The sequence below is a fragment of the Limulus polyphemus genome, unplaced genomic scaffold (genome assembly GCF_000517525.1).
Source record: "Limulus polyphemus unplaced genomic scaffold, Limulus_polyphemus-2.1.2 Scaffold3241, whole genome shotgun sequence".
Classification (NCBI taxonomy): Eukaryota; Metazoa; Arthropoda; class Merostomata; order Xiphosura; family Limulidae; genus Limulus; species Limulus polyphemus.
The window spans coordinates 35,544-60,995 of record NW_013668851.1 but is presented as its reverse complement, the minus strand read 5'-3'; the positions used below and the strand labels follow the sequence as shown (position 1 = coordinate 60,995).

Sequence of the window (25,452 nt, the reverse complement as noted above, 5' to 3'; positions counted from 1 at the left end):
TGAAACAGACTAAATACATTCATTTCAGTAGTACAGGGAAGCTATGACATTCTCACAGTTGGGGTGTCAATGCACTGAAGAGCTTAAGTTTCGCATTCCAACATAAATCTTGCCTGTAATGAGAGGAATGTGACCAGGACTAATCTTCTAAGTGCTGTAAAGTAATTTTCTTTGTAATTTATGGTGTCTGTATCATTTGGTAATCTCTTCTAACAGGATGTATCGAGTAATTAGGGTCATGTGGTGTTATTCAAACTACCTGTACTGTAAATTGTTACACACATGTGCTAGTAGTGGCAATTAGTTTTGTTTGTATAATGAAACAACATACGCGGATTTATGTTGAAGTAAACTTGTTTAAAAGTTCAAAGAAATGATATTCAAGTACCAAAAAGCTTTCTTACTATCATATCTACAGTAATGTTGAAATGTGCCTGTGCTGGACTGAATGAGAGTGACCACCTACAGGCATGATAGTTTATGGCAAATGTACAAAGTTCACGCTGCAAACCTCATGATTTATTTGGCACAGTAAACAAAAGTATGGCTGCCATGAAACATAAACTTGAAATAAATATACGTTTATGAAACAAAATTAAAATGTTTTTTATGTACATATATAAACATGAAATCCTAGTTAAAAATAAAAATACTCATTTATTGTTTAGGTTTATTTACAAATATTATTTTTAAGTCTTGTATATTACTTGACACCATAAGGAGAGTACATGATTATTAAAAAATTTAAAATAGATAAAATTTGTGTTTTGTAGACGATACAATTTTTTGGGGATTTCAAAATGATGTATTAAAACAAAAAGTAATAAGCTTAAATCTGGAACAAATATAAATATCGTAGTCGTTTCTTATAAATACCATTTCCTAATGTAATTTTCCAAGATGTTAAAGATCATAATGCAAAATAACTAAATTTATCAAAAGTAACAGGCTTTATGTTTCTCAAACTACATGCATTTATGAAAGTTCTTATGAAGTTTCAAGCAGTTTCATCCACTAGTTTTATTGTTGAAATGAAATAAAGCAAGACTTGCATTGGCTACTCAGAAAGTTAGTAGCCGGTGGTCATCGGGTTAAAGAGCTATCTCAAATATTAAATGTAATGTTTGTTGTATTATTATTATGAACATGTTATTCTTGTGTGTGTGTGCAGAAATAGTTTGAGGTTAGATATCTACACCAACAATCATTTCTTAATCAGTTTTCCTTATAGTATTTAAATATATATATATATATATATATGGCATGCTGATGCAAACTTTATACATTTCATATACTTTTGTTTTACTAAAAACACAGTGGTAGCACTGTTACATACATATACGTAAAGTGCTATTATTGTCTGTTTTCTTACAGAATAAAAAGTCCCAAGGCTGTACAGATGTTATTTTCCTTGTGGTTTTTGTCATATTTTGGGTTATATTGGTAAGTAATTAACACTCATTATATATATTTATCATGTCTAAATTGTCTACTGTAGTTATTGGAAAATTATTATTTAAAAAGATTCAGGTGAAATTGTGATTTTATCTGTTTCAATATTTCTTGTTGAATCCCTTTACATAATTTTAACTAAAGATGCTGTAGATTATAATGTTTAATGAAATTTATTCATGTATGTTAATTGAAATATTTTTATGTGATATAATTCAGTATATACAGAACAAACATGCATTCAGCTTTTCTGCATATCACCAAATATTAAAAGTGGTACTTGTACAGAATAAATTTATAATTGACTTTTTTGTCATCACCTAATGAACTTCTGTGCTATGATAATTAAAATTAACTTAAAAGAACTTCAATGCATGTTTATGTGGATTTTTGTGAAAATATAACATTGTAATATATCAGTTATTGAAACTAAAATATAAAACATTTGATTATTATTTTTGAAATCAATATTTTTTAAAGATTACAACTGTATGGATTGAATTAATATTTTGTTTATAAGTTATCCTAATTTATATCAGAAACAATAACCTCTTGTCTTACCAGAAATCCTTTGCTGGGAGCATGGATGGCTATAGGCAATGTTTCTGTGTTAGAAATCATTTAAGCTTGTTAAATCATTAAATGTGATAAAAAAAATACTTACAGTACTGTTTCAGTATGCACAGTTGAGTGAGTGGCAGGAAGAGACATTCTATAGATATTTCTGATTTGTAGTGATGTATCATGTTATAAATTGAAGCCTAAAATAACTACTTTAATGTTTTCTGTGTTGATTTTATAAGTGCCTTGAAAATTTTTGGGGTGTGAAAACTTTTTTATACTATGCATGGTGTATGAGGAAGAGAATGTGTTGTTTCGAAGTTAAAATCTTACATCTTTCACTCCTTTCCCTTTTTTTTTCTAGTATCAGATGTAAGAAATGATGTGTATTTTGTTTCAGAACTTAGATCCACAGGATGCTGTATGATACTTAAAAATTTCTTTTAACTGTGTGTAATTGTATTTTAGCCATACTTCTAAAATTAGAGATGAACTATTATAAGCAAATATTGTTACAGTTTTTTCAGTGCGATGATTCCTTTCATATACTTTAACCAGTATTTGATTGATATCATGTTTTTTTGTTGTTTTTTGTTTTCTCTGCATATTTTACATTTAACATCTATATCTCTCTGTTTTTACAGATATTTATAGCAGCTTTTGCTTTTGTTACTGGTAACCCATTAAGATTGATGTATGGATATGATAGCTTTGGGAATATCTGTGGAGTTGATAATAAGCCTGTTGGAAATTTGTCTTATTCTGGATTGGACATGACAGACAAACCGTGAGTAATGCGACTTTTAAAAAATGATTAGTTTCAGAATAAGGGAAAAGTGAAACACAAAATATGACTCCTTACTTAAATGCTTGACTTGATATGAAAAGCATTTTTCAACATATATTTATGAAGATTTTTTTTTGTTTTACTATTTCGCATATTTTCAAGCTGGTATAACAAATACAGTATTGTATTTAGACATAAGGCTATATTAACATTCCCTTTCATTATTTAATTGTTCAAGCACCATATTTGTTGAAATGATGTTGAAGAAATGCTCTTTAGTGTAAAATATCTCTTCTGTTTTTTTACTCTTTGTTTCATACAGACAATACAAATTATATATAAGATTGCAAAGACTAAACTGAGCTCATCCTTGGGTCACAAAGGGTATAAGGGATAAAATTAAAGAAAAGCATATCAAATTTAAGAAATTTAAATTGACTGGTGTGGTGGGAGATTTAGAAGATCAAGAAAGTTGGTCAAACCGGAAATTAGAAGGTCAAAAAGGATGTATGAAAAATGGTTAGCTCAAAATGTAAAATTTAACAGTAAGGATTTCTTTAAATACATTAAGGGTAAACAAAATGTTAGGATGGGGGTAAGACCCTTGAGGGATGATAAAGGAAGGTTCATATCTGATGATTATGAGATGGCTGGGTTATTAAATTTTGATTTTTTTCAGTTTTTACTAACAAAGATTTAAGCAATATTCCACATCTTAATTCTGAGCTGGTTAAGAAAACATTGTGCAATTTAAAGAACAGTAAGGCTCCTGGGCCAGATAATATTTTGCCAAGGGTTTTGAAAGAGGTTAAGGATTGGATACGTTAGTCACTTGCTACTATTTTTTGTAAGTCTGTGAATAGTGGGCAAGTGCCAGAGGATTGGAAGTTAGCTAATGTCACTTCTTTTTCCAAGGGATGTGACAAAAATTGTCCCAGTAAGTATAGGCCTATTAGTCTTACATCAGTTATGGGAAATGTTTTGGAAAATCTGATAAAAGATGCTTTGCAAAATCATTTAACTAAGTTTAGAATTGTATTGGATAGTCAACATGGTTTTACTAAGGTAAGGGAAAATTTTACCTTACAAATAATTTGACATTCTTTGAAAAGGTTACTGTTTATGTATCATAGGGTATGGGTGTAGATTTGGTGTATCTGGATTTTCAGAAATCTTTTGACAAGGTGCCACATATAAAGTTTCTAAAAAGAATTATCTCTGAAAGTGTAGAGTATAAGTTAGCTAATTGGATAGAAGAGTGACTGAATGGAAGAAAGCAGGGGTTATTATAATTGGAGTTCAGTCTAACTGGATTATTGTCACAATTGGGTTGGAATTTCTATAATTTTATTGTGAAAAACTTTAAAAAATACTTTGTTTCATTGTGGAGTTTCAATTTTCTTTACTGCTCAGAAAGTTCTATTTTATATATTCAGGCAACTTATGTCTAATTAATGTACATCTTTTCACTAAATCTTACTTTTTGTTATTTAAGTAGATTGTTTGAGTGCAATTAACTTAATATTCTAAAAATACAACATCAGAAGTTCACATTAATTACCATTTTACCTCCCAGTAACTATTTTATCAGAATGAATGGCATTATCCACAAAGTTCTGTACATATCGATGTTTACTTTACTTTGTACTTTTGTATATTTACAGGAAAATTATTTTTTTTTAGTTCTTTAATAAAGCTGTGCCGTTTTAGAAAATTTACTTCTTTTGGTTGTTTTCTTCTTAGTGACCTCTTTGTAGAGAGCAAAGGTGCAATTTTAAGAATAAATGGAAAATTAAAATGGTTGTATTTTAAGTACATGAAAAAAAATTATTAAACCTGAAATTAGTAATTGTGGCTTTTGAGTTGTCAAAGGTAAGCAAAGAAAAATTTAATTACTAAACTGATCCATTGCTACACATTTAGCTTTTCCTGCTTTGTCTGTATTTATTAGTGCATTTTATATATTAACTTAAGACTGTATTAGTCTTTAATACCTACGTTCATCTAAGTTTGTTGATAAGGGTCTTGTTAGATGTAGTGTTTGTTTCTCATTTTTTAAAGAAAGACTAAACATAAATGCTAAGCAACTCTCAGTCATAAAGATTTGTATTATAACTTTAACAGTAGTTCAGTTTATTGTCATGTATAGTAAACCTAAAATTCTTTATTTCCCAAACATTTAGTAACAAATTATCCAAAACTGAGATAATGAAGTTGATATTATGTTTTGTGAAAAAGTGTTGGTTCCATGTTTATTTTTTTATGTATAATAGGTATTTGTTTTACTTCGATGTGACAGACCTTTCACATTCACTGATGATTTGTGTGAAAAAATGCCCTGATAGAATATTATCCAACATTGTGGACCTTCAGAAGTTTAAACTTGACACAGGATCATCACTTCATCGTTATGATATAGATGAATTTGATACCTGTAGTGATATTAATTTAACAGGAGAAGGTAAAGGTATAACAAGTAACAGTGGATTAGGTCCTTGCCCTAAACTTCCAGTATATGCTATGTAAGTACTATTTACTTTGTGTTTTTACAGATCAGTTTTTAAAAACATATGTAGTTTAAATTTTTTCCTTAGTTTTAATTTCTTTATATATAGATGCTAACCAAGCTATATATTTTTCCTGCTAGTGTGACAGGACACCAGATACCTAGAAACCATAATAATGCCTCAAATGTTTTCCATCTGGCCTCCAAGAAATATTTTACATGACTAAAAAGTTAAATTGTATTTTCTAATAAGTATCTTTTATTGATAAGTAAGTATGCTTAAAAAAACTGATAATCACTAAGCTGCACACAAAGTCCAAGATTTCTTGAAAAACTTTAAAGATAACTTGCACAATTGTTTAAAAGTTACCCATGCAACTTAGTTTTCCAAGACTGTCTAATGTAAGTGTTATTATTTAGTTTATTTTGTAACTTATTATTTAATGAGTGTTGAAGATGGATTGTTTTAACCCTGTCGAGACAGGTCACTGGTGAAAGGCCATGTCATCTCGTTTGTTGACTCACATTCAAAATTTTATTGAACTACTATTTCAAGAATTTATGTCAAGAAGTTTCGTATCAAACTGTGGATTATAATTCAAATTTTAATATTATACCTTACTCAATTTCTTAATTCAAAAGTAAATATTAAAAAACACAGTTAAACATTGATTTTTGTATGTCACGTGGTATGTTGAATGCAGCACTGGTTCAAATTAGATTTTTGAGATGTCAAAATACTAAGTCTATAGTTTCATACCCCACCCACATCTTTCCATTTTTGGAAACACTTACTTCTACATGTGACATGAATAATGAATTGGAAGCTCAGAATGACCCACTAGTGGTTTTCTCAGCCATTTTAATGTGTTTGGATGCCATTTCTTTCTTTTGAATCAAGATTTCAAGGAGGTAGGTTGTATCTTTAGTCTGCTCAAAATTTCATATTTTTTTTAGACTGAAATACAGCTTAGTTACTAAGCTTGATAAATGATAGTGGAATTCTGTGGTATTGATATAGTAATTTATGATTTTTTGGTTATGCAATTGTATATGTAAAACCTAAAAAAATTTTACTTCATATCCTCCACGTGCAAAATACTAATCTACTAAAACACAGCCATGACAGGTCACTTTGTAAAGACTAAAAGTTAGTTTTATATTATTGGATACGGAAATGTGAGTGTACATGTGCTGCATCACTGTAACTTCTGTATTGTTAGTCAGGTACGGCTGAAAGGTCAACATAATAAAAATAATAAATATACATAAATGTATAATATTATGATATTACTAATATTATTAAGCTGTTTAGTCTAAACATTTATGTTCTTCTGATATAATTTGTAGTCATTCTAGAATGAAAAATGCATAACTTATATTTATTTCCAAGTTTTTTTTACATGGTTACAAGATTGGTCAAATCGACCAAACCCACACAGAGAATTGTTACTAAAAATAACAGATAAAATATAAAGTTTTCTTAAGAAACGTTTGATAACTATCTGGAAATTATAAAGATTTTGCATGTGAAATTTGAAGATTTTCTGATTTTGATAGCTATCTGGAAATTATAAAGATTTCGCATGTAAAATTTGAAGATTTTCTGATGCACAAAAGTATTTTTAATCTTAAAATGAAAATTACTTTGCATGTTGGATAGGCAACATGTGAAAAGAAAAAAAAGGCATGGGAAAAACATTGCTTATGAAAACATTGCAATGTTTACTGAAAATCTGCCAAATTTCGTTAATATACGCTTATAAATTTATATGTTATAACATGAAAGCTATAACAAGCACAAAATGGTTATGAGGTCTGTTCTAGGGATTGAGCTGAAAGAGTTAAAAGTGTTATTTGTGATGTATTTTGTTACGTAGCTCTGTACGAGTTGTACATTGTGTTTGCAATTACATTGTTGTCTAGGCTTTACTAATATTGTTGATGTCACATTACTCAAATCTTCAGAATTTTTCTCATTACCTGAAGTGAGTATTGTTGCCTTACAGTGCCGCTCGCATAACTTAGAGAAAGTTCGAGGCCTCATTGAACAACATATAAATATAGGTGACTAAACGAGTGCAAGTCAAGTGCAGTTCAGTCAGAAAATTATTTAGCGAAAGAAAACTTGAATTTAGCTGCTGTGTGAGAGATTAACCTTAAGAGGTGCTATTTTAAAGTAAGTTTCACAGTTTAATAGAGATAAGGAGAATAATTCATCTTGTCAAAGGGCATTCTAAAGTAATTGAACTTGTCTATATGGACTCTGATGAAAAGGAGACAATTATTTGAAGTTCATGATACAACTGTGGTAACCCACAGGGTAGTGTAAGTATATTATTCACTGATACTATTGTGATAAGAGTAGAGAAAATTAGTTTGTCATGTCAATTAAATTCTAAAGTAATTGAATCAACCTAAGTGGTCTTTTGACAAGAAGAGAGAATTATTTAGAGTTTGAGATACAATTGTAATATTCATAGTGTAAAGAACTTTTGTACATATGTTTGATTTGTTTTAAAACAAGTGAATTGTGTGCTGTCCCTTTTTGTTCGAATCTATTGCCAACAATTCACAGACACCTACTGTAGAAATATCCTCAGCCCCATATATTTAAAACCCTGACATTCCTTCATTAAATATTGGTTGTGTGATGACAGACTTGCATCTTGTGACCTGCCCATGGCAAGAATATACTTAAACTTGATTGGCTATCTGTGATAACCTGACTTACTTGCTAAGTTCATGTTCAGCTCAGGTATCCATATTGTTTGTTAATCACACACACACACACACATCGTTGATGCTGAATTGACTGACATTTCAATATGTGAAAAGTGACGTTACAGCTGAAGTATTACAAAAAAAAGATGCCTGGAAAGTGCAGTTTCAAAGAAAGCTGGGTGTCCCACCCTACTTACAAAGCATGGATTATATTGGACAAAGGTGACAATAAGGACAAAGAAGCAACATTAAAGATAACAATCTTCAGTTGCAGACAATCAGTATCAGTGGATACTACAGCTGCAACACCAGAAAAATCCATAGCTAAGGCTGAAACTGCCAGTTTTGTATCACTTTCGGACACATTAAAAGCTGAAATGTTGTGGACATTATATGCTGTTCAAAACCACTATTCTTACCTCTCTAATGAAGGGGTTACAGAAATGTTTCAGTCCATGTTTCCAGATAATAATATAGCAAAAAAGTTTTCATATGGTGAGAAAAAATGGCATATTTTTGCTCTTTTGGACTGGCTCCTTACTTTTCAACCCTGTTGAGAAAACAAGGGAATGAAGAAGATTGGCATATGTTTGATGAAAGCCTTAACAAGATGACTGAAACCAAACAATTGGACATTCAAGATAATTAATTTTAATATTTAATTGTTCTCAGCATGATATTGATGATAGCAAATATTATTGTCTTTATGTAGTATGTGAATTTGTTAAAAGTTTAATATTAAAATATGAAGGTACATTTTGGCCTGTATTGGGTAGCAATACTATATTTTAAGATCATTTCTGTATTTATATAAAAAACTTAAACAGTAAAAAAAATAAAGAACTTACAGCTTGTATTTTGATCTTTTGTCTGGTAGACAAGGCTTTGAAAAATTGTAGTACACATTGAAAGGGTTGTTTGTCCTATCTCATGACCAATCCTCAGTAGAGAAAGGATTTTTGTTGCAAAGAGAGTTGTACTTGATCACTAGGCATCAGTTGGAGGTCCTCTGGAAATATATATATATATATATATATATAAAGAACTGATTGTGTCAGAAGATAGACAGAAGTACATGATGTATTTGGATGAATAGAAGGTTTAAAAAGAAAAGTTAAAGCAAGGGAGAAAAAAGAAAATATATAGTGGATGAATTTGAGGAGTTAAAAAATAAGAAAGGAGGTTTGAAACTGATGCAGATGTTCTCACAAAGTCAGCAGATAGTATTTCAGAGAAGGCAGAAATAACACAAAATGTGAAGGAATCGAGAACATTGATAGCAAAGGCAATAATTATTGAAGGTCTGCCAAAGAAAAGCAAATTGTGGTAGGAAAACTTGATACTGTACTTAACAGTAAGCTGGCATAACTTAAAACATCAAAGTAATGTTTGATATTTATATATATATACAGTTAACATTTCATATGTTATATGACTGCAGAAATAGACTAGCTTATCATATGTAATTAGACTCAATGCAAAATGATTAAGAATTTGAAATAAATTTTGTTAAACTGTAATTCACCTTTTACTTGATCTGTCTGATAATGTATAAGTATATTCTGATGGCTGAAATATGCCATGAAATTTTGAGTAAACGTCATGGAGTTTATTTTTCAAAATGGTGTATGAACCCTGAAAGTGGCTTAGTCAGTGTGTACTTGTAAGGAATTTTGCAAAAGATCTCATGACTGGCTTAAGAATAAGAGATAAGATGTAGTTGCAATAAGTAAATTAGCTTAATAAATCAGATGGGTGCAACATTACATCACAATATGACAGATAATGATTCTTAACAAATCTTTCTTAACAGATTCATTTTGGTTTCCAGTAAGAATAATAATTGAATCTCAACTGTATAATTTGTCTGCTGCATGCTGGCATGAAGTGTTAAGTATCACAGCAGTTGATATCTTGTACACAACTGATATAAATAGCATTTTAACAAATGTTTTTGTGGTTTTCATGCCCAGATTACCTGACATTAAGTGAAAAGCCTCATTGGCATCTGAGTGCATCACACAAAATGCAAGTTCGAGATTTTAATTATTTTCTTCTCACTGTAAATTTTTATATGACAGTAAAGAAAGGTTTTTCAAGAATTATTATCTGCTTTATCGTGATTTAATGTCACAGCACAAACAATCGATCTATAGACCGTGTAGCAGTGTTATAATGTGTGGTAAGGAAAGTTATTAAGCTGACTTTTTTTCCAGTTGCCTTTATTGCTGTATCATTCTCTGGATATAATACTTGTTATGCCCATGGGAGGATAGTTATAATGCTACACCTTGTGCAAGAATGTAGCCAGCTGTACTTTCCAATGATGGGTCAGATGCTATTTTGTGAATGAGAATGACCACTAACGTGGGTAGCACTAGTTGCTATGGGTAGAACAAACATTACCTGTTAACTCTCTTACTATGGACTCAGTCAGTTTGGCAGAGTGCATGACCCCAAATTGGCCTGTAGAATTTCCATACCCTAACCTTTTAATATATTTTGTGCATCTTCACAAAATTTTGCAAGCTTTCAGTAAATATTACAGGGCTTTTGTACACAAAAAGTCAAAATTTTTAATAAAGTATTTTTACTAAAAATACCCAGGGAATATGTGGAGTTGAAGTATTGACTACTCTGAGTGCAAATTGATTTTTATGTTAAGATTAAAAATACCTTTCTTCATCTGAAAATTGTGAAATTGCATTTGCATAACTCTAAAACCTCTTAAATATACATCACGCAAGTCATACATCACTTAGTGAACATGTAGCTCATGTAACGCTTGAGCTGTTTATGAGCATACCTCATGAAGAATTTTTGTTATAATTTTTCTAATATTTACATTTAAGTTACTTTTATAAGAATAAGTAAAGAATACACATGAAAAACAAGAAATATGGTACTTATCTGAGTTATTTTTTTATTATTATTTTTTTGTCAATGACACTTAAGCCTACTTTTTTAAACTAATGGTACTACTACACTAAATTTTTATTTAATCAAATAATGAACCTAAGAACATAGAATAATAACATGCAAAAAACAAACAACATCCTATAACTATCATAATTTTCCTGCTTTCTAACTGTGTAATAAGAGCCTTTAAAAATTCAGCTAGGCTCATCGATGTGATTCCCATGAGAACAAATTTGAAATTTAACAAAGAAATACACAATCCCCTGTATAGAAAATAATATAATATAATATGTCGTTTTTCAGATTAAAACCTTGGCGTTTTATTGGTTATAAATAATATGGTAGAAATTGTAATAGAACTATTGGTGATTTGTGAAAGTGAGGATGTGACAGGCGGGTCAGATTTTCTAGTTTATAGCTCTGTAAACAAATAAGATTGAAGGCTATAAGAACTTTGCTTTGCCTGAATAATATCTAATTTACATTGTTTTATACTTCTTTGACAATTAGTAAATATATTAAAGAAGAGGGAAGACCAAAGGAGTAAATGTCACACTTCTCATACTAAGGGAGATTGAGGATTTTAAAAATATTTCAATATAAAATTAAGAACTTAAAAGCTATATAATATTAAAATATGATTTGTTAACTACATTTTGATGCCAAGTTTATTCATACACAATGATAATAAAGTAGTAATTAAATTTTGAACAACACTCTTTAAAACGTTGTGTTATACACACTTTGATCTACCCATAGTGAGGGTGTTAATAAGACATTAGTCAGTTTTGTATTTATGTTTTATATTACTTGATGTTTAACTTTGTAAAAATACTATTTTAAATTGCAGGAAACCTTTGTTGCACAGATGTGTTCCTGAGTCAGTGTTGGGCATTACACAGAACATTATATATAGTTTCTATAGTTACTTAAACAGCTTTGACACTTTTCAACAAGTTGTTGGTGATCTGTATGCAAGCTGGAAAGAAATGCTTGGAATGCTTATACTATCTGTAGGTAAGTTTCTCTGATAAGCCATTTGTGATAATGTTGTCTTTATTCTGGAGTTTTGAATTTTGTTACTTGTGACTGTATGTTACCAAAACTATTTACAATAGGGCTAGATAATCCAAGAAATCTTGTTCATATTGTTGATAGTGAGAGTACTTAATGAATGTTGATGACCTGGTTGTTTTTACCATTTGTGCATGAAGTGTCATTCATATGAATAAACAAACAACTGACTATTAGATCAAAACAGCCTGACTGCTAGATCAAGAGAAAAATAATGAAAAGGATGCTGTAGATCCAGATAAAATGCAAAAAAATGTTAGTCATAAGGAAAAAGAAAAACATTATCATTATTTTAGATTGAGAGCCAGGCCAAAAGAGAAAATAAATAATAATAAAGCTGAGTGACAAATTAGAACAGAAAAACATTAGATAAATGTGATAGATTGATAAAACAAAGAAATATTAATAAAGCCAGACAGATAATTAACCTTCAAGTTATCAACTTGTTTTTATACTTTTTACTTCCAGTGGAATCAGTAATATTGAGTAATTTCTTATTTTAAATAACTGACCAGAAATATTGTTTTGAATTACTCAGTTTCTATGTAAAGTAGATAGGAAGACCCTAGCTGCATTTAGTGGAATAAATTATAATATTGTTTATGTTTTTTTCTTTGATTTCCATGTTATTAGGATTCTTGTATCAACAAAATTGTGAACCCACATGCAATTTGGTGCATGAATATTAAAGAAAAATGTGTTAAGGGCCAGTTGGGTTCATATGGACCCATCAATAATCTAGAGTTTAAAATACAAAAAAATGCAAATATTGAATGATAGCGAAAATAAACATCAATTCCATTAAAAATAAAACAGAAAATATCAAGAAAGCTTTATATCTAGATGTAAACACAAAAAAATATTTGGTTTGCATCCCCTTGCTGCAAAAAGTTTGTGGATGGTGCTGTTGACTAGTTATTGTCCCTCTAGTCTGCCAGTTTTAACTTAGAGAAATTATGTGCAGATAGCACTTGTTAGCTTTCTGCAGAAATCCTAAAAAGGTTGAATAACTAAATTATTTTGTATGATTGAAAAATTTTCAGCAAAACACTTGCTTTTTCAGTCATTTGGCAGGTTTTTGAGGTTTTTTTTTTTAGTGAACTGTTGCACTACACAAATTGCTAATTATTTGCATGACATTGGAATATTTTGCCAAAAATTTGAAATAATGAACATATATATTGAACTGTACTTTATATGTAGGTCAGTTGTGTGTGTAGTTAGTTCACATACTATAAGAAAAAAAACGTTTTTTTTTAATTCCACAGGAAATTATTTTAAATCCTCAAGATTTGTATACAGAGAGAAAAAGTTAAAGATATGTAGTTGAACAAGATCTGGCCTTTAGTTTATGAAACAATATAAAAAATAAGTTCATTATTGATTCTCAACAATAGTTCTGTTGAAATGAAAATCACTGTTAAATTTATTTTAATGACAATTGCTGTTGCAACATCATTATTTTTTTATGGTAAACAAATTTTCAATTTCAGTTCTCTCATTCGTCATGGTGTTTTTGATCCATTTTGTTGCCGCTGTTGTATCTTGGATTATTATGGCTGTAATAGCCTTGGCTTCTATTGGTAAGATTTTTTGTTAGATATTTTGATGATTATTAATTCATACTTTTGCATTATTTCATTTTTTTGTAAAACATATATAAAGATAAAAGCATCTTCAGTCTAGTTATTCTATTTGATAATAACTTGTAAGGTTATCACCATATGTATTTTCGTTGCAGTTTAATTGATCAATTTAAATAAGTTCTTATTCTCAAATATTCAGTGAGATTTTTTTTTTTTCCTTCAGAAAATTTACTTCTTGAAAATTATATTTTCATTATTATTGCTACATATATTCTATTGATTTTATGGGTTATTTTTTTTTATAATTGGTTATCTTTTAACTATCCATAAAGTTATCTGTTGATGCCTTGAAATCTATCTATTTTCTTGTAGTTGCATTTCACTTTTTTTTTATGACAGACTGTCTATAGTAGTATTATCTTTATTCTCCTTTCTTCTCTGCCGAGTCCCATCATCCAAGAAAAAGTCAAAATAAAAAGATAATATATTGGTAATTATCATCCAGTAGTGTGATATTGTGTTGTAGTTTATTAACTTGAAAAATGTGTGCTGATTGTTAATAAAGTAAAAAAGTGAAGTTATGAATATTCATACCTCACAATATGTTAGTTACAGTTTGGAAATTTTTGCTTTCTAATATGTCACTATGCATTTTAGAATATTTCTTCTGTTATAATTTGTGGGATTTTAGTAATTTATAGGAACAGGATACAGTCTCGTTAATTCATTCCACTCTGATATTTCTCTTGGGGGAGGGAGTTTTTTTTTGACAAGGTATTACTGATTTCTTCATAGCCCTGCCTATTAGTAAGTGTGATGAATCTGTTTTTGATTTATCTTTACTTTCCTAGAAGAACCCCCTCCCCTCTAGTGGCTCAGCTGTGCATTATAAGAATGATTCAAATCTCATGTTTCAATTAGTATGGGTGTTGTTGACTAGATTGCCTTCACTCTAGCCTGTCACTTCAAAAATTAGGGATAGCTAGCCCTTGGGTAGCTTTGTATGAAAATCAACAGTCAAACAGACTTCACTGGGACAAAAATATTATGGAAGGGACAAGTACTTTCTGAATTTCACTTGTCCCAGAGACAACTAGATCTAAAATTATTTTATTAGCCTTTGACTGTCGACTACTTACAGCTAGTTTTTCTACAAACAAGAAATAGTGAATTTGTGAATATGCAGGAATTTATTGTAATTCATTAAGACTTTTTAAAAATGGATAAGCAGAGATAACAGAAATTATTCATCTGATTTCACCAAATTAATATATGTAATATGTTTTTTTATATGTGACTTCAACTTGTTTTGTTCAATCCTTGTGTCTAAGCAGCAAACTTAAGGTCTTATAACAAAAAAAAAGGTTTGATTCCTGCAATGAGCACAGCAGAGATAGTCCAGTGTGCAGCTTTTGCACTTAACAACAAATAAACAAAAACATTTTTGTATTTTAGAAAATAAATAGTAATATCTATTGAATAAACTGGATGAAGCTATAAAATGATACACTTATTATGTGTTAACATACTTCAGTTTACAACAAAAAAAGTCGTATGCTAGATTTTTAATGTCAATCATTACAAATATGTAAACCATTCCTGTTCTTTTTCTTTTCTTGGCCCTTTAAATTATTCATGTAATTGATTTTCTTTTTTTTTTGTATATAATGATCAGAATTTTGATTTTATTAAAATTTTTCCACCATAAATACAAAAGGTTTGGAGACCAGAAAAATAAAGGAATATTAAAAGGTTTAGGATTTGATATCTGGAACTGAAGCACAACAGGGATTGATAATCCTTATGTATACATACTCAACACCAGTGAATGAATTTGCTTGTTCAATTTATAGGCTTATCAATTTATAGAAGGCTCGAGAGCCTGTTGAAGCTTGCAGATATTTCACTTTGTTTTCAATTTCTTAAGGTTGTTTTTTGTTGCCTGATTTCATGTATTATCTACTATCCTTTTACAAAGATGCTATAAATAAAAGAACAGATATAGTGATTCATAATTTAAAAGTTAAATTTATAAGTTAAAACAATCCTTCAAAAAAAAATAATTGGGGACTTTGTATTTTAATATTCAAGGATGAATCTCATGAATTATGTCAAAATTACCTGATACAATGGTGAAGTATTTAAGTAGAATAATTCTTGTCATATTTATTGTAAGGAAACAGAAGTCAAGGATAAATGTATAATAATCAACTTAAATAAGTATATGAAAAATACATTAAATCTGATAATCATAAGTGCACATCACCTGCAGTGTGTGTATATAGTGTGCTTATATTTTAATTAAAAGTTTCATTTGTGTTTTATGCTTTATTTTTACTGTACCTAGCTTGTTGTTATATATGTTTATTTAGGGCCTTATGAATCACAAAATGTTTTTAAAAATTCAATCATCATGAAATATCAATTCAAGTTAGCTGTGCATATATAGATCACAGGGTATATAGGTAAAATTAAATTTAAAATCAAAGAGAGAAATTTTTTTTCTTTATGTAGAGTGCTTCTACACACAGTTAGTAATGAGTATAAAATTAAATTTTTCTGAGAACAAAAGATATAATGTACTTAAACATCTGGAAGAAGAATGGTACAAAAGTGTTATTACAAGAAAATAGGTTCCAGTATATAGACTGAATTAAAAGTTAAATTCTAAAATTCACTGGAAGTGATATAGATTTGAAAATATTGAATCAGAGCCCTAGCTAACGAATCAAATTCACAATCAAATTGAATCTTGAAGCTTTACAGTGCCCTATGTTTATTATGACTATAATTCTACATTTATGATATCCCCTCTCCCATTTATAATTGTATAGTTTGTTTGTAAATTACACAAATTAATTAGGTACTGATTGGCCTCTCTGTGAAAAATGTGTCATTGTAAAGGACTAATAAATTCCATGGCTTTGGAGGCATCAGTATCAGACTTTGTGTTGAGTAACATGGTTTCTATCTCTCTCCTTACATGTGCTGGGTGTAGCTTAGTGAATTCTTTGTCTGGACTGTGAATCTGAGGGTTCTGGTTTGCATCTTTGCAGGGCTGTGAGTGTGCTATGAAAGTGACTATCAAATGCCACTTTCTGTCAGTCAAGAGTAACTTGAGCATTGGTGGTAGGTTCTGTCGACTAACTAACTTTCCTCTAGTCTTATCAGTTGAAATTAGAGGTGACTATGCATACATAGCCCTTTATATATGCATGGACATTCTAGAACAAACTCTGCTCTATATAGCTGCATATTGTGCAGTATGCATGTCTGATAGTTGCACTGTTTCTGGTCAGTAGTTTTGCCCATTTATCATATAAGGTGCTATTCAGGTTAAAATACTAAATCTTGTCCTCTACTGTAGCTGTTCTGATTATAGGTACTGGTAATATCATACATATTTCTTCATTTGAAAAATAAATGGTTTAAATCAATATATTAAAATCTAAAAATTTATTAGAATTCCTTAAAAATATTACACAATCAAAAATAACATTACTAAATGACCATATAATCATCATTCTTATTTTCTCTTAGCAGCCAAGAGAAATAGAAAGAATCTTGCTTTGTCATTGCTATCTTGATTTATGGTTTTTCTAATTCTTAATTAGTCTTCTGTGTAACATCGTAAGTTGAAAATGCTATTTGTTTGAAATCTGAGTTTTTTCTCAGCATTGACGGGCATATTGTGGTGGACTTACTTGAGAATCAAGTGGGGTTTGGACTCAACTCCCTTCTTTGAGCTTTTGGAAGAAGCAGCTAAAAATGAACGTGCTTTTCTCATTTATGCTGTTTTGGTAACCATCCTGACTGTAAGTTTACTCTACTCATATGAATAGCAGATACATGACTGTTTTAAATCTTTTTAAAAACATAACTCATTTGTCATTAAGAAATGTGAGGATCATTACGGCTACTATTGTTTCAACTTTTCTTGATTTTTGATTGTTATGCAAACTACAATGGAGCACATATATTTATTTTTTATTGTGAGCAAAACATTTTCATACAGTTTCTTGTATGTATATTTTAAAAATGACAGCTTTGTTAATCTTAATATATAAAGAAAGAAGGGTATAACTCAATGCCTCCCTCTTAAGTTTAATGATGTACTAAAATTTCTGATAACTGGGTCAAAACAGTAAGCATTATATGTAAAGGTCAAACTAATAAAACTAGGGTACAAACTGTAATGCAGAAGTGGTGGAGTGTATGTAAACAAAAAAGGTAACTACAGAAGTAGATCCACACTATACTGCCTATTCAAATTAAGTTTTCAGACAATTTACTAAAAGCAAAAAACAGGTCTTGTAAAAGACAGATAAAAAGAAGCTATGGTACAAACTAGAATGTGAGAAACTTGACAAAAATGTAACTTAGTAACAAAAGTTTCTGCTGTATGCCTACACAGTGGTGGGGATGTGCAATCTGTCAGATCTATATTTTCACAAGTAATAAAAAAACATTTTGTAAATATAAAATGATGTAGGAATGGCAGTACCAAAAAAGAATGCAAAAAAGAAGATAGGAATGATACAGCTTATACTTAGGTCATTCCTATATTATTTTCAATATTAAGATTTAATGTTACACTATAAAATGCAAGATTTACAAAATGGTTACGAGATTGGTCACTTCGACCAACCTGTAGCGAGAATCTGTAATAATCAATGTTTTGATTTAACTACATTCAAGTCCTAGGCTCTTATTTACACTACATTGATGCCTACCCTGACATGACCATGGTATTATGATAAACAAACTGCACACCAACAGTCAAAATATATAACTTCCAACTATAGTAATAGTAAAGTCAGGTATGGATTTTACAGTGTAACAAATTTTAATGTTGAAAGTCATGTTGGGATGATCTATGTATAGCTGTATCATCCCTATATTCTTGTTTGCATTCATTTTGGCACTGCTGTCCGTACATAAGTTTTAATTTACAAAATTTGTTATTAGTAGTTTGTGACATTTTTCCCCTGACTAAAAGTTAGTGTATTCTATAAATGTGTGTAATAAAATTTAATATTGTTTGTATAGATTTTTTTTACTCCTTCACTTCATACATAATGTAGGGGTTAGCTCCCAAAAGACATTGATTGTATAGTGTACAAAGCATTGATAATTCTACATTTTATAGTAATCAAATATTCATCTATTATTGGCTGGTAATTCCTGTTTCACCCTGTACTTAAGCTAACACCAGATTTCTGTACGAAAACTAACTTCAAGGGGTAATGATAACATAGTTTACATTAAAATTATGATTTCCTTTAAGTACTACTGTTAGATAATACTTAAAGGTAGATATTCCATTTGAAACTATGTCACTTCAGTGAAAATGACTGACACTGTTGTTTTGGTTTTTGAGTTATTATGTAATAAAAAAGTAGCAGCAGAAAGAGCAAGAAATTCAAACTTTTTGTTATGATATTTACAGATGTTGCCAGAACTTGTGACTCAGTTATTATATAGATATTGTTATAAATAGAAATGCTGTATAGTATTGTAAAGGTCTGATTACCTATTGTGGAAGTATTTAAAATACCATTTCAGTGAACAATCCGGGCCATTTGTACATAGGCAGTGCTACCGCCTGCTTGATATAACTTTGCCAAAAAAAAGTACTAGGACACTAATGACAATAAGGGAATGGTAAAATGAAATCAGTATTTGCATGTATATTTGTGTGTGTATAAGTGAGTATCTGTGTGTGTTGGAGATAGTAATGTTGAGCAAAATAAAATGGACTTTTCTATATATATAAGTTATGTTTTCATACAATCTCATTCCATTAGTCAGTGCTTTAGGAGATGACACAATTAATTTTAAAATGTCTTAATAATTTTTATTGGCCATATTACGTGAGTTTAATCTTTCTTAAAGATGTAACTGATTGCCACAGTGGAATTTTCTGGAAATAGTTAAAGTTACAAGTCATATGTGATGTTGCTAACTTTTATTGGGTGTTATTTCTGATGATTAATACTAATTTGTGTTGATAATGCCATTTTAAAAAATCATTCTGAAAATAAATTTTGATATAAAACTAGTAACATGATAAAAAAAAGAGAGATGTAATCACTTGTTTTGTTTAAATTTTTATGTGCAAAAAAACAACAAAAGTCAACCTAGACATTTGTGATGTAGCTTTTTGTTTTAACCAATTTGCTTAAAAGGTAGAGATGCTTGACCAAGGACACACATACAAGTTTTGACTATTATTTTAAAAGTATCTGTTACATGTGCATTTTCTTGTAGTAATTAACTTATAACATTCCTGCATGGTGTTTTCTTATTTACAGGTGTGCTTATTGTTGATTCTGATAATTTTAAGAAAGCGAGTGGAGCTGATGGTAGCCTTGTTTCATGAGGCTGGGAAGTGTGTTCGTGCCATGCCTTGCCTGTTGCTTCAGCCTATATTTACCTTCATTGTATTGGGAATGTTCTTCATTTTCTGGCTAGGAATAGTTTTGACAATGGCTACGGCAGGTAAATGTCTTCCAGTCACAAATATTGTTCACAATTTGGAAACCAATGTTATATATTTTTATACTGCTGTATATTATACCCATTAAGACCTGTTTAATGTTCAAAAATGCCAGTGGTTAAAGCCATATAGTGTTTAGTTTATTTCTGGAAGCCATGTGGTTCATAAAGAATCTTTATATTAATGTAATTTTATTTAGTATGCACACATGTTTTATTTGGTTAAATAGAACTTCATAACATAACATAAAATTTAAGGACAACAAGGGATTTCTTGATCCATCTAGGCCATCCCATCTACTAAACTACACTTTAAAATAAAGATAAAACACTCAGTCAGCCCTTGCCATACAATTATAATCAGCCCATGAAAGAGATAAGACAGCTGTTGGGCTGAACTTTTACAGTGTCTAACTTGTTGAACCTTAACTTACATCTTTTTATATCTATTTATTTATTTTTGAAAGGAGAGTTATCATGCAAAATACTTTTAATTTGAAATGACCTCATCCCACAGAACTTGGGATTTAGTCCTCTTAAGCATAAAATAAAAGTACAGTGTAATATATGAATATGATATATTCAACATAAGTAGATATATCTTATGCTATTTTCCTTCATGTTATCCTGTAGAACAATTGTTATTATGATAATTTATTACTCCTATAGTTAATAACCAGGGTTTACCCTCAAAATAACTCAAACCAAGTAAAAATGTTTAGCACACACTGAAATTTCAAACATTGAAAACCTATAATCTAATTTGGACTGTTGAATCTTCAGTTTATTGATTGGAGTGAGATTTTAATGGTTTTTGATTGCATACTCATTAACCCTTTTGCATTGGGTAGGTTAAATTGTGCATATCACAGCCTTTTATAGAGTTGCATTCAAAATTTAATTGAACTACTTTGTTAACAATGTATACAAATAAATTTGACATCAAAACATAGTTAATAAATCAAATTTTAATATAATATAAATTTTGAATTCTTAATTTTACAACTAAATATTAAAAAAATCCTCAATTTCCCCTAGTATGAAAATTGTGACATTTGTTCTCTAGATCTTCTCTCTTCTCTAATTTATTGACTGCTACTCCAAAAGTATGGAACTTAATATAAGTTGCTTATTATAATATAGTTATTACTCAGGTAAAGCATAATTTTTAAAACCTTCAATCTTATTTGGTTACAGGGCCATTATCTAGAAAATCAGACCCCTCCTGCCATGCCTGCCTGTCACATCATCCTCTATTTCACAAATTACCAATAGGTCTCTTCTATGTTTAATGATATATTGTTTATAACCAAGAGAAAGCCAAAGTTTTAATCTATCAATTGATGTATTGTATTCTTTATATAAAATTGCATATTTCTCTTCCAGTTCAAACTTTTTTCCCACAGGAAACACATTGAGGAGCTTAGCTGAATTTTAATGGCTCTTATTGCATAATTAGAAAACCAGAAGAATTATGATAGTTAGTGGACATTGTTTGCTTTTTACTATTTATTATTATTTTGTGTTCTTAGGTGCAGTATTTAGTTGAATAAAAAATTTAGTATGGTAGTACCATTACTATAAAAAAATTAGTCTTAAGTTTCATCAACAATCAACAGCAAAAAACGACCTAGGTAAGTATTATATTTCTTGTTTTTCATGTGTATTCTTTATGTATTATTATAAAACTTATTAGGTTAGATTAGGTAAAATAAAGAAAAAATTCTGATAATTTTTAGATGAGGTGTGCTCCGAGTATCCTGTGCATTACATAATTTGATAAGTTAACATGAGCTACATGTTTGCTGAGTGATTTACAATTTGTGTGGTGGTATTATTAGTTAGGAACAGTTTAAAAGACATTAAAATTTAAGTAGAAATAGATGTATACTGTTACTAGATAAGCTATTTAGTATAAATAATTGTGGTTTCCTGTTAAAATATGCAAGAAAGAAAGAAGAAAGGGTAACTTAGAAATATTCCCTAACTTTTTATGGTACTTACAAGGTCAGTCAAATTAACCAAGTTAGAGAAAATAATGGATAAGATATGAAGTTTTTCAGAAAACAAAAATTGATATTTATTTAGGAAGTTTTAGAAATTATGCAAAAGTCTGACAACATATAATTTTGAACAAATTTTTAGTAGAAATTCTGATTTTTTTCGTCTAAAAAAGACGTAACGTTCACTGAAAGCTTGTCAAATTTTGTGAAGGTACTTTGCGTACTTTCAAATTCATAGGTTGTGTAAAATACACAAGTCCATTGCGATAGGGTTAAATCATTATTTAATCAGTATATGTTGACGTTATCTACCAATTCAAAACCCATACAGTTGTTTACATATTTTTATATAAACCAAGTGTATTTCTGCTGTTACTAAAGGAACCAGCAGATACTGATCAGTTCTAGTCCTAGCTAGAGTAATAAACCTTGATTTGGCTGTGAAACATAAAATGCTGCAGATTGATATATTTTCACAAAACATTTATTATAGATTACCCAACAAGAACAACAGTATTGAGTCCTCTGCTAGAAAACTCAGGAGAACCCTCAAGTGTTTTAGATCAGAGTGCAGCTACCATTCAGGTTAGTGCTGAGCAAATTGCACACGTGGCACAGTTCACAACGATCAAGTATAATGAACCAGCATGGGTGCATCATCAGTGGTGGTACTTGCTTATTGCACTTGTGTGGACTAGCGAGTTTATCTTAGGTTGTCAACAGATGGTCATTGCTGGTGCTACTTCTTCTTGGTACTTTCAAAGCAGGTGAGTTATAGTGCTAAAGAAAAGTGTGTAGTTAATTTATTTTATACTTTTTTTCAGCCATGTTTTGGAAACTATTGTCAGACATTTTGATTAAGCAGTAAAGAAACAAAGGTAAAAGTTATAGATAGGTCATGCATAGAAGTAAAATGTTTTGATAAGATGTGGTATCACACAGATCTTGGAAATTTGAAAGTAATTTAATTATAAGACTAGCTTTGTTAGACTTGACAAAAAATGACAGACTGGGGTTTTGTAGAACAAAAAAAAAGGGGGGGCCTCTAACCTTCTTTAAGTGAGTTTAGTTTACCAAACTTTCCCCTTCATTATAAATAAAAAATAATCACACAGTAGAATATGAAAACAATTTTTAAGTACACTCTCAAAATGTCAAAAAGAATGGTGCAACTTAAATTAAAAATGGCTCATAATATGAGCATTACATACATACAAAATGACAACTAGCTTTTATATATATTATTAAAATTTGTGATACATTAAGATTATGTCTTCATCTTAAGGCCATGCATGTAGATCCAGTTATCTGGGGTAGTAATAAACAATTAGGCAGTAGGAGTCCAAGACTTCACTAATATAATCTTATCACCCAAACCTTTACCCATAACATCTCAGCAGAAATTGTTGAAGTATACCAGATTTATCCATTTCATAAAGTTGTCTTACTCAAGTGGCTCTGTGGTAAATGGAAGATTTCTCATATCCATTGATATTTCACATGTATCAGAATGTAGTTTTTTAATTACATCATATATAAATTATGGTTTAACACCGAAAGAAGATGAAGCACCCAAAATCAGTAGGCCTAAGGTTTATGATAAAAAATTATATCACAAAGTTTAAACCTAACAATAAATTTCAACTATCATCATTAGTTAAGACTAATGGCAATACATTTGAAAGAAAAAAAAATGTTTTATCTAAAAAACTAATAATAAAATTGAAAAACTTCATGAAAAACCTAATAAAAAACATACTAATTATGTTCACTACCCTTTAATGTAAATGTTTTTAAAGAAATTTGAAGTGTTTACAACAAGCTGATTGTATACCTAACCTAAAATGTAAAACAATCTAAAAAAGTGGAATGTAAGCCAGTCCTCTTGAATGTTCTAAGCATTATATACATGCTTAAGACAACAATATCAGGTCATAGTTTTGTTGCTAAGTGACACAGACAAATGGAGCATTACCAAAAACAATTGGCTTTTATATGTATTAGATAGAGCCTACAAGTGACAGGTTGGAAACAAGTAGTGAAAATAATGTTTGACAGCTTTGTTCATTTTTTAGGAGTAAAAAAGACCTATGATGTACAGAAACAGCTGTTGTTTAGGGTTAGATAAAATACATCAGTAACAGTTGAGAAATAATGCATAAAAAAGTCCAGAAATTTGAAAAAAGTGGTTATAAGATCAGAGAAAATTAACAGGTTATTCCAAAATCTCGGAAATTCAGTGAAATTATGCCTTTTTTTATCTTGGGACAAACATATGCACACAAACCATGCTGCTTAGCTTTGCCATTGATTAGTATATTTTAACATAATTTTGATAAATCATTCTGTGTTATTTTATCTGGTAATAATTATTTAAATACTTTTATTTTATGCTAGGTTAGACTAAATCTTATTTTATAAATACAACATTTTATTCTCTACCTTAAAGTTTTATTACCAGATTGCAAGCCAATGTAGTGTTCATTAGGTAGAATTATAAGGAAAAGTTTTGAAATATCAATGTAGTGTACATGCATGCATCACGGTTTGGAAAAATAGGAATGAAGCATTGTTAATCCATACCAAATGGGAGACTGATGTAAATTAACAGTTATATTTTTTAGTTGGATTAAAAAATTTATTATGTTGTGACCAAGTCTTGTGACTAAGAATAAATTTGTGATGAGTTATAAAATTTTTTTACTAACTTTTAAACACGTATAAATTTGGTTAGTTTTAAATCTTACATTTCTCAAGATAACTGTCTTTGTAAATAGTGATTTTACTGTAATTATAAATACTAAGATACAAGCACAGTACTTCACAGTAAAGAACACATACTTCTTAAATTATTCTGTGTTAATGTATTTCCTGGTGTTTCTGATTAAATTAAGAACAACATTAATTTCATAAGTATAAGTTATGTGTGTTTTTTCTTTAATAAAGAAGATTAAACACCTGTCATTGTGTCATGTATTAAATTTTTCAGAAGAGCTCACATTGAATTTACTAATATATTTTTTAAACTAAACTGTTTATTTTTGTTAGTCTCTTAAATTATGTACCACATGAGCTTACTGAACATTTTACAAAAAATAATAAACATATATATATTAATAAAGAAAGTCTTCCAGATATATCCGGAAATCCGGATGTTTCTAAAAAATCCTGAAAACCTCTGGTTTTCTTCCAGAGAAACACATTTTTTAAAATTATTTATCGGATTTTGGTGTTCCATGCCCTAGATTAGCGTTTATGCAATTGCACGGTTTGTTTAGATTCGGCGAATGAGTTTGATTTTACAATAAATATATGTCTGATTTATTTTTAGCAATGTTTTAA

The 25,452-nt window shown here is 29.7% G+C and overlaps 1 protein-coding gene across 6 annotated transcripts in view; it reads left to right on the top strand.

The window, feature by feature from the left end:
* The window catches only part of LOC106468973 (CTL-like protein 1), a 52,993-nt gene that overhangs the window by 11,125 nt on the left and 16,416 nt on the right, over positions 1 to 25,452 (top strand). For all 6 annotated transcript variants that reach the window (XR_002612776.1, XR_002612775.1, XM_013929427.2 and 3 more), the window contains 8 exons: positions 1,375 to 1,443; positions 2,658 to 2,800; positions 5,074 to 5,322; positions 11,800 to 11,966; positions 13,517 to 13,606; positions 17,285 to 17,424; positions 19,924 to 20,110; positions 22,604 to 22,877. Coding sequence is in view for 4 of the 6 variants with exons in the window: in XM_013929427.2 (XP_013784881.1) it covers positions 1,375 to 1,443; positions 2,658 to 2,800; positions 5,074 to 5,322; positions 11,800 to 11,966; positions 13,517 to 13,606; positions 17,285 to 17,424; positions 19,924 to 20,110; positions 22,604 to 22,877 (1,319 nt within the window). In the remaining 2 variants the exon portion in view is untranslated. The remainder of the gene's footprint in view (positions 1 to 1,374; positions 1,444 to 2,657; positions 2,801 to 5,073; positions 5,323 to 11,799; positions 11,967 to 13,516; positions 13,607 to 17,284; positions 17,425 to 19,923; positions 20,111 to 22,603; positions 22,878 to 25,452) is intronic.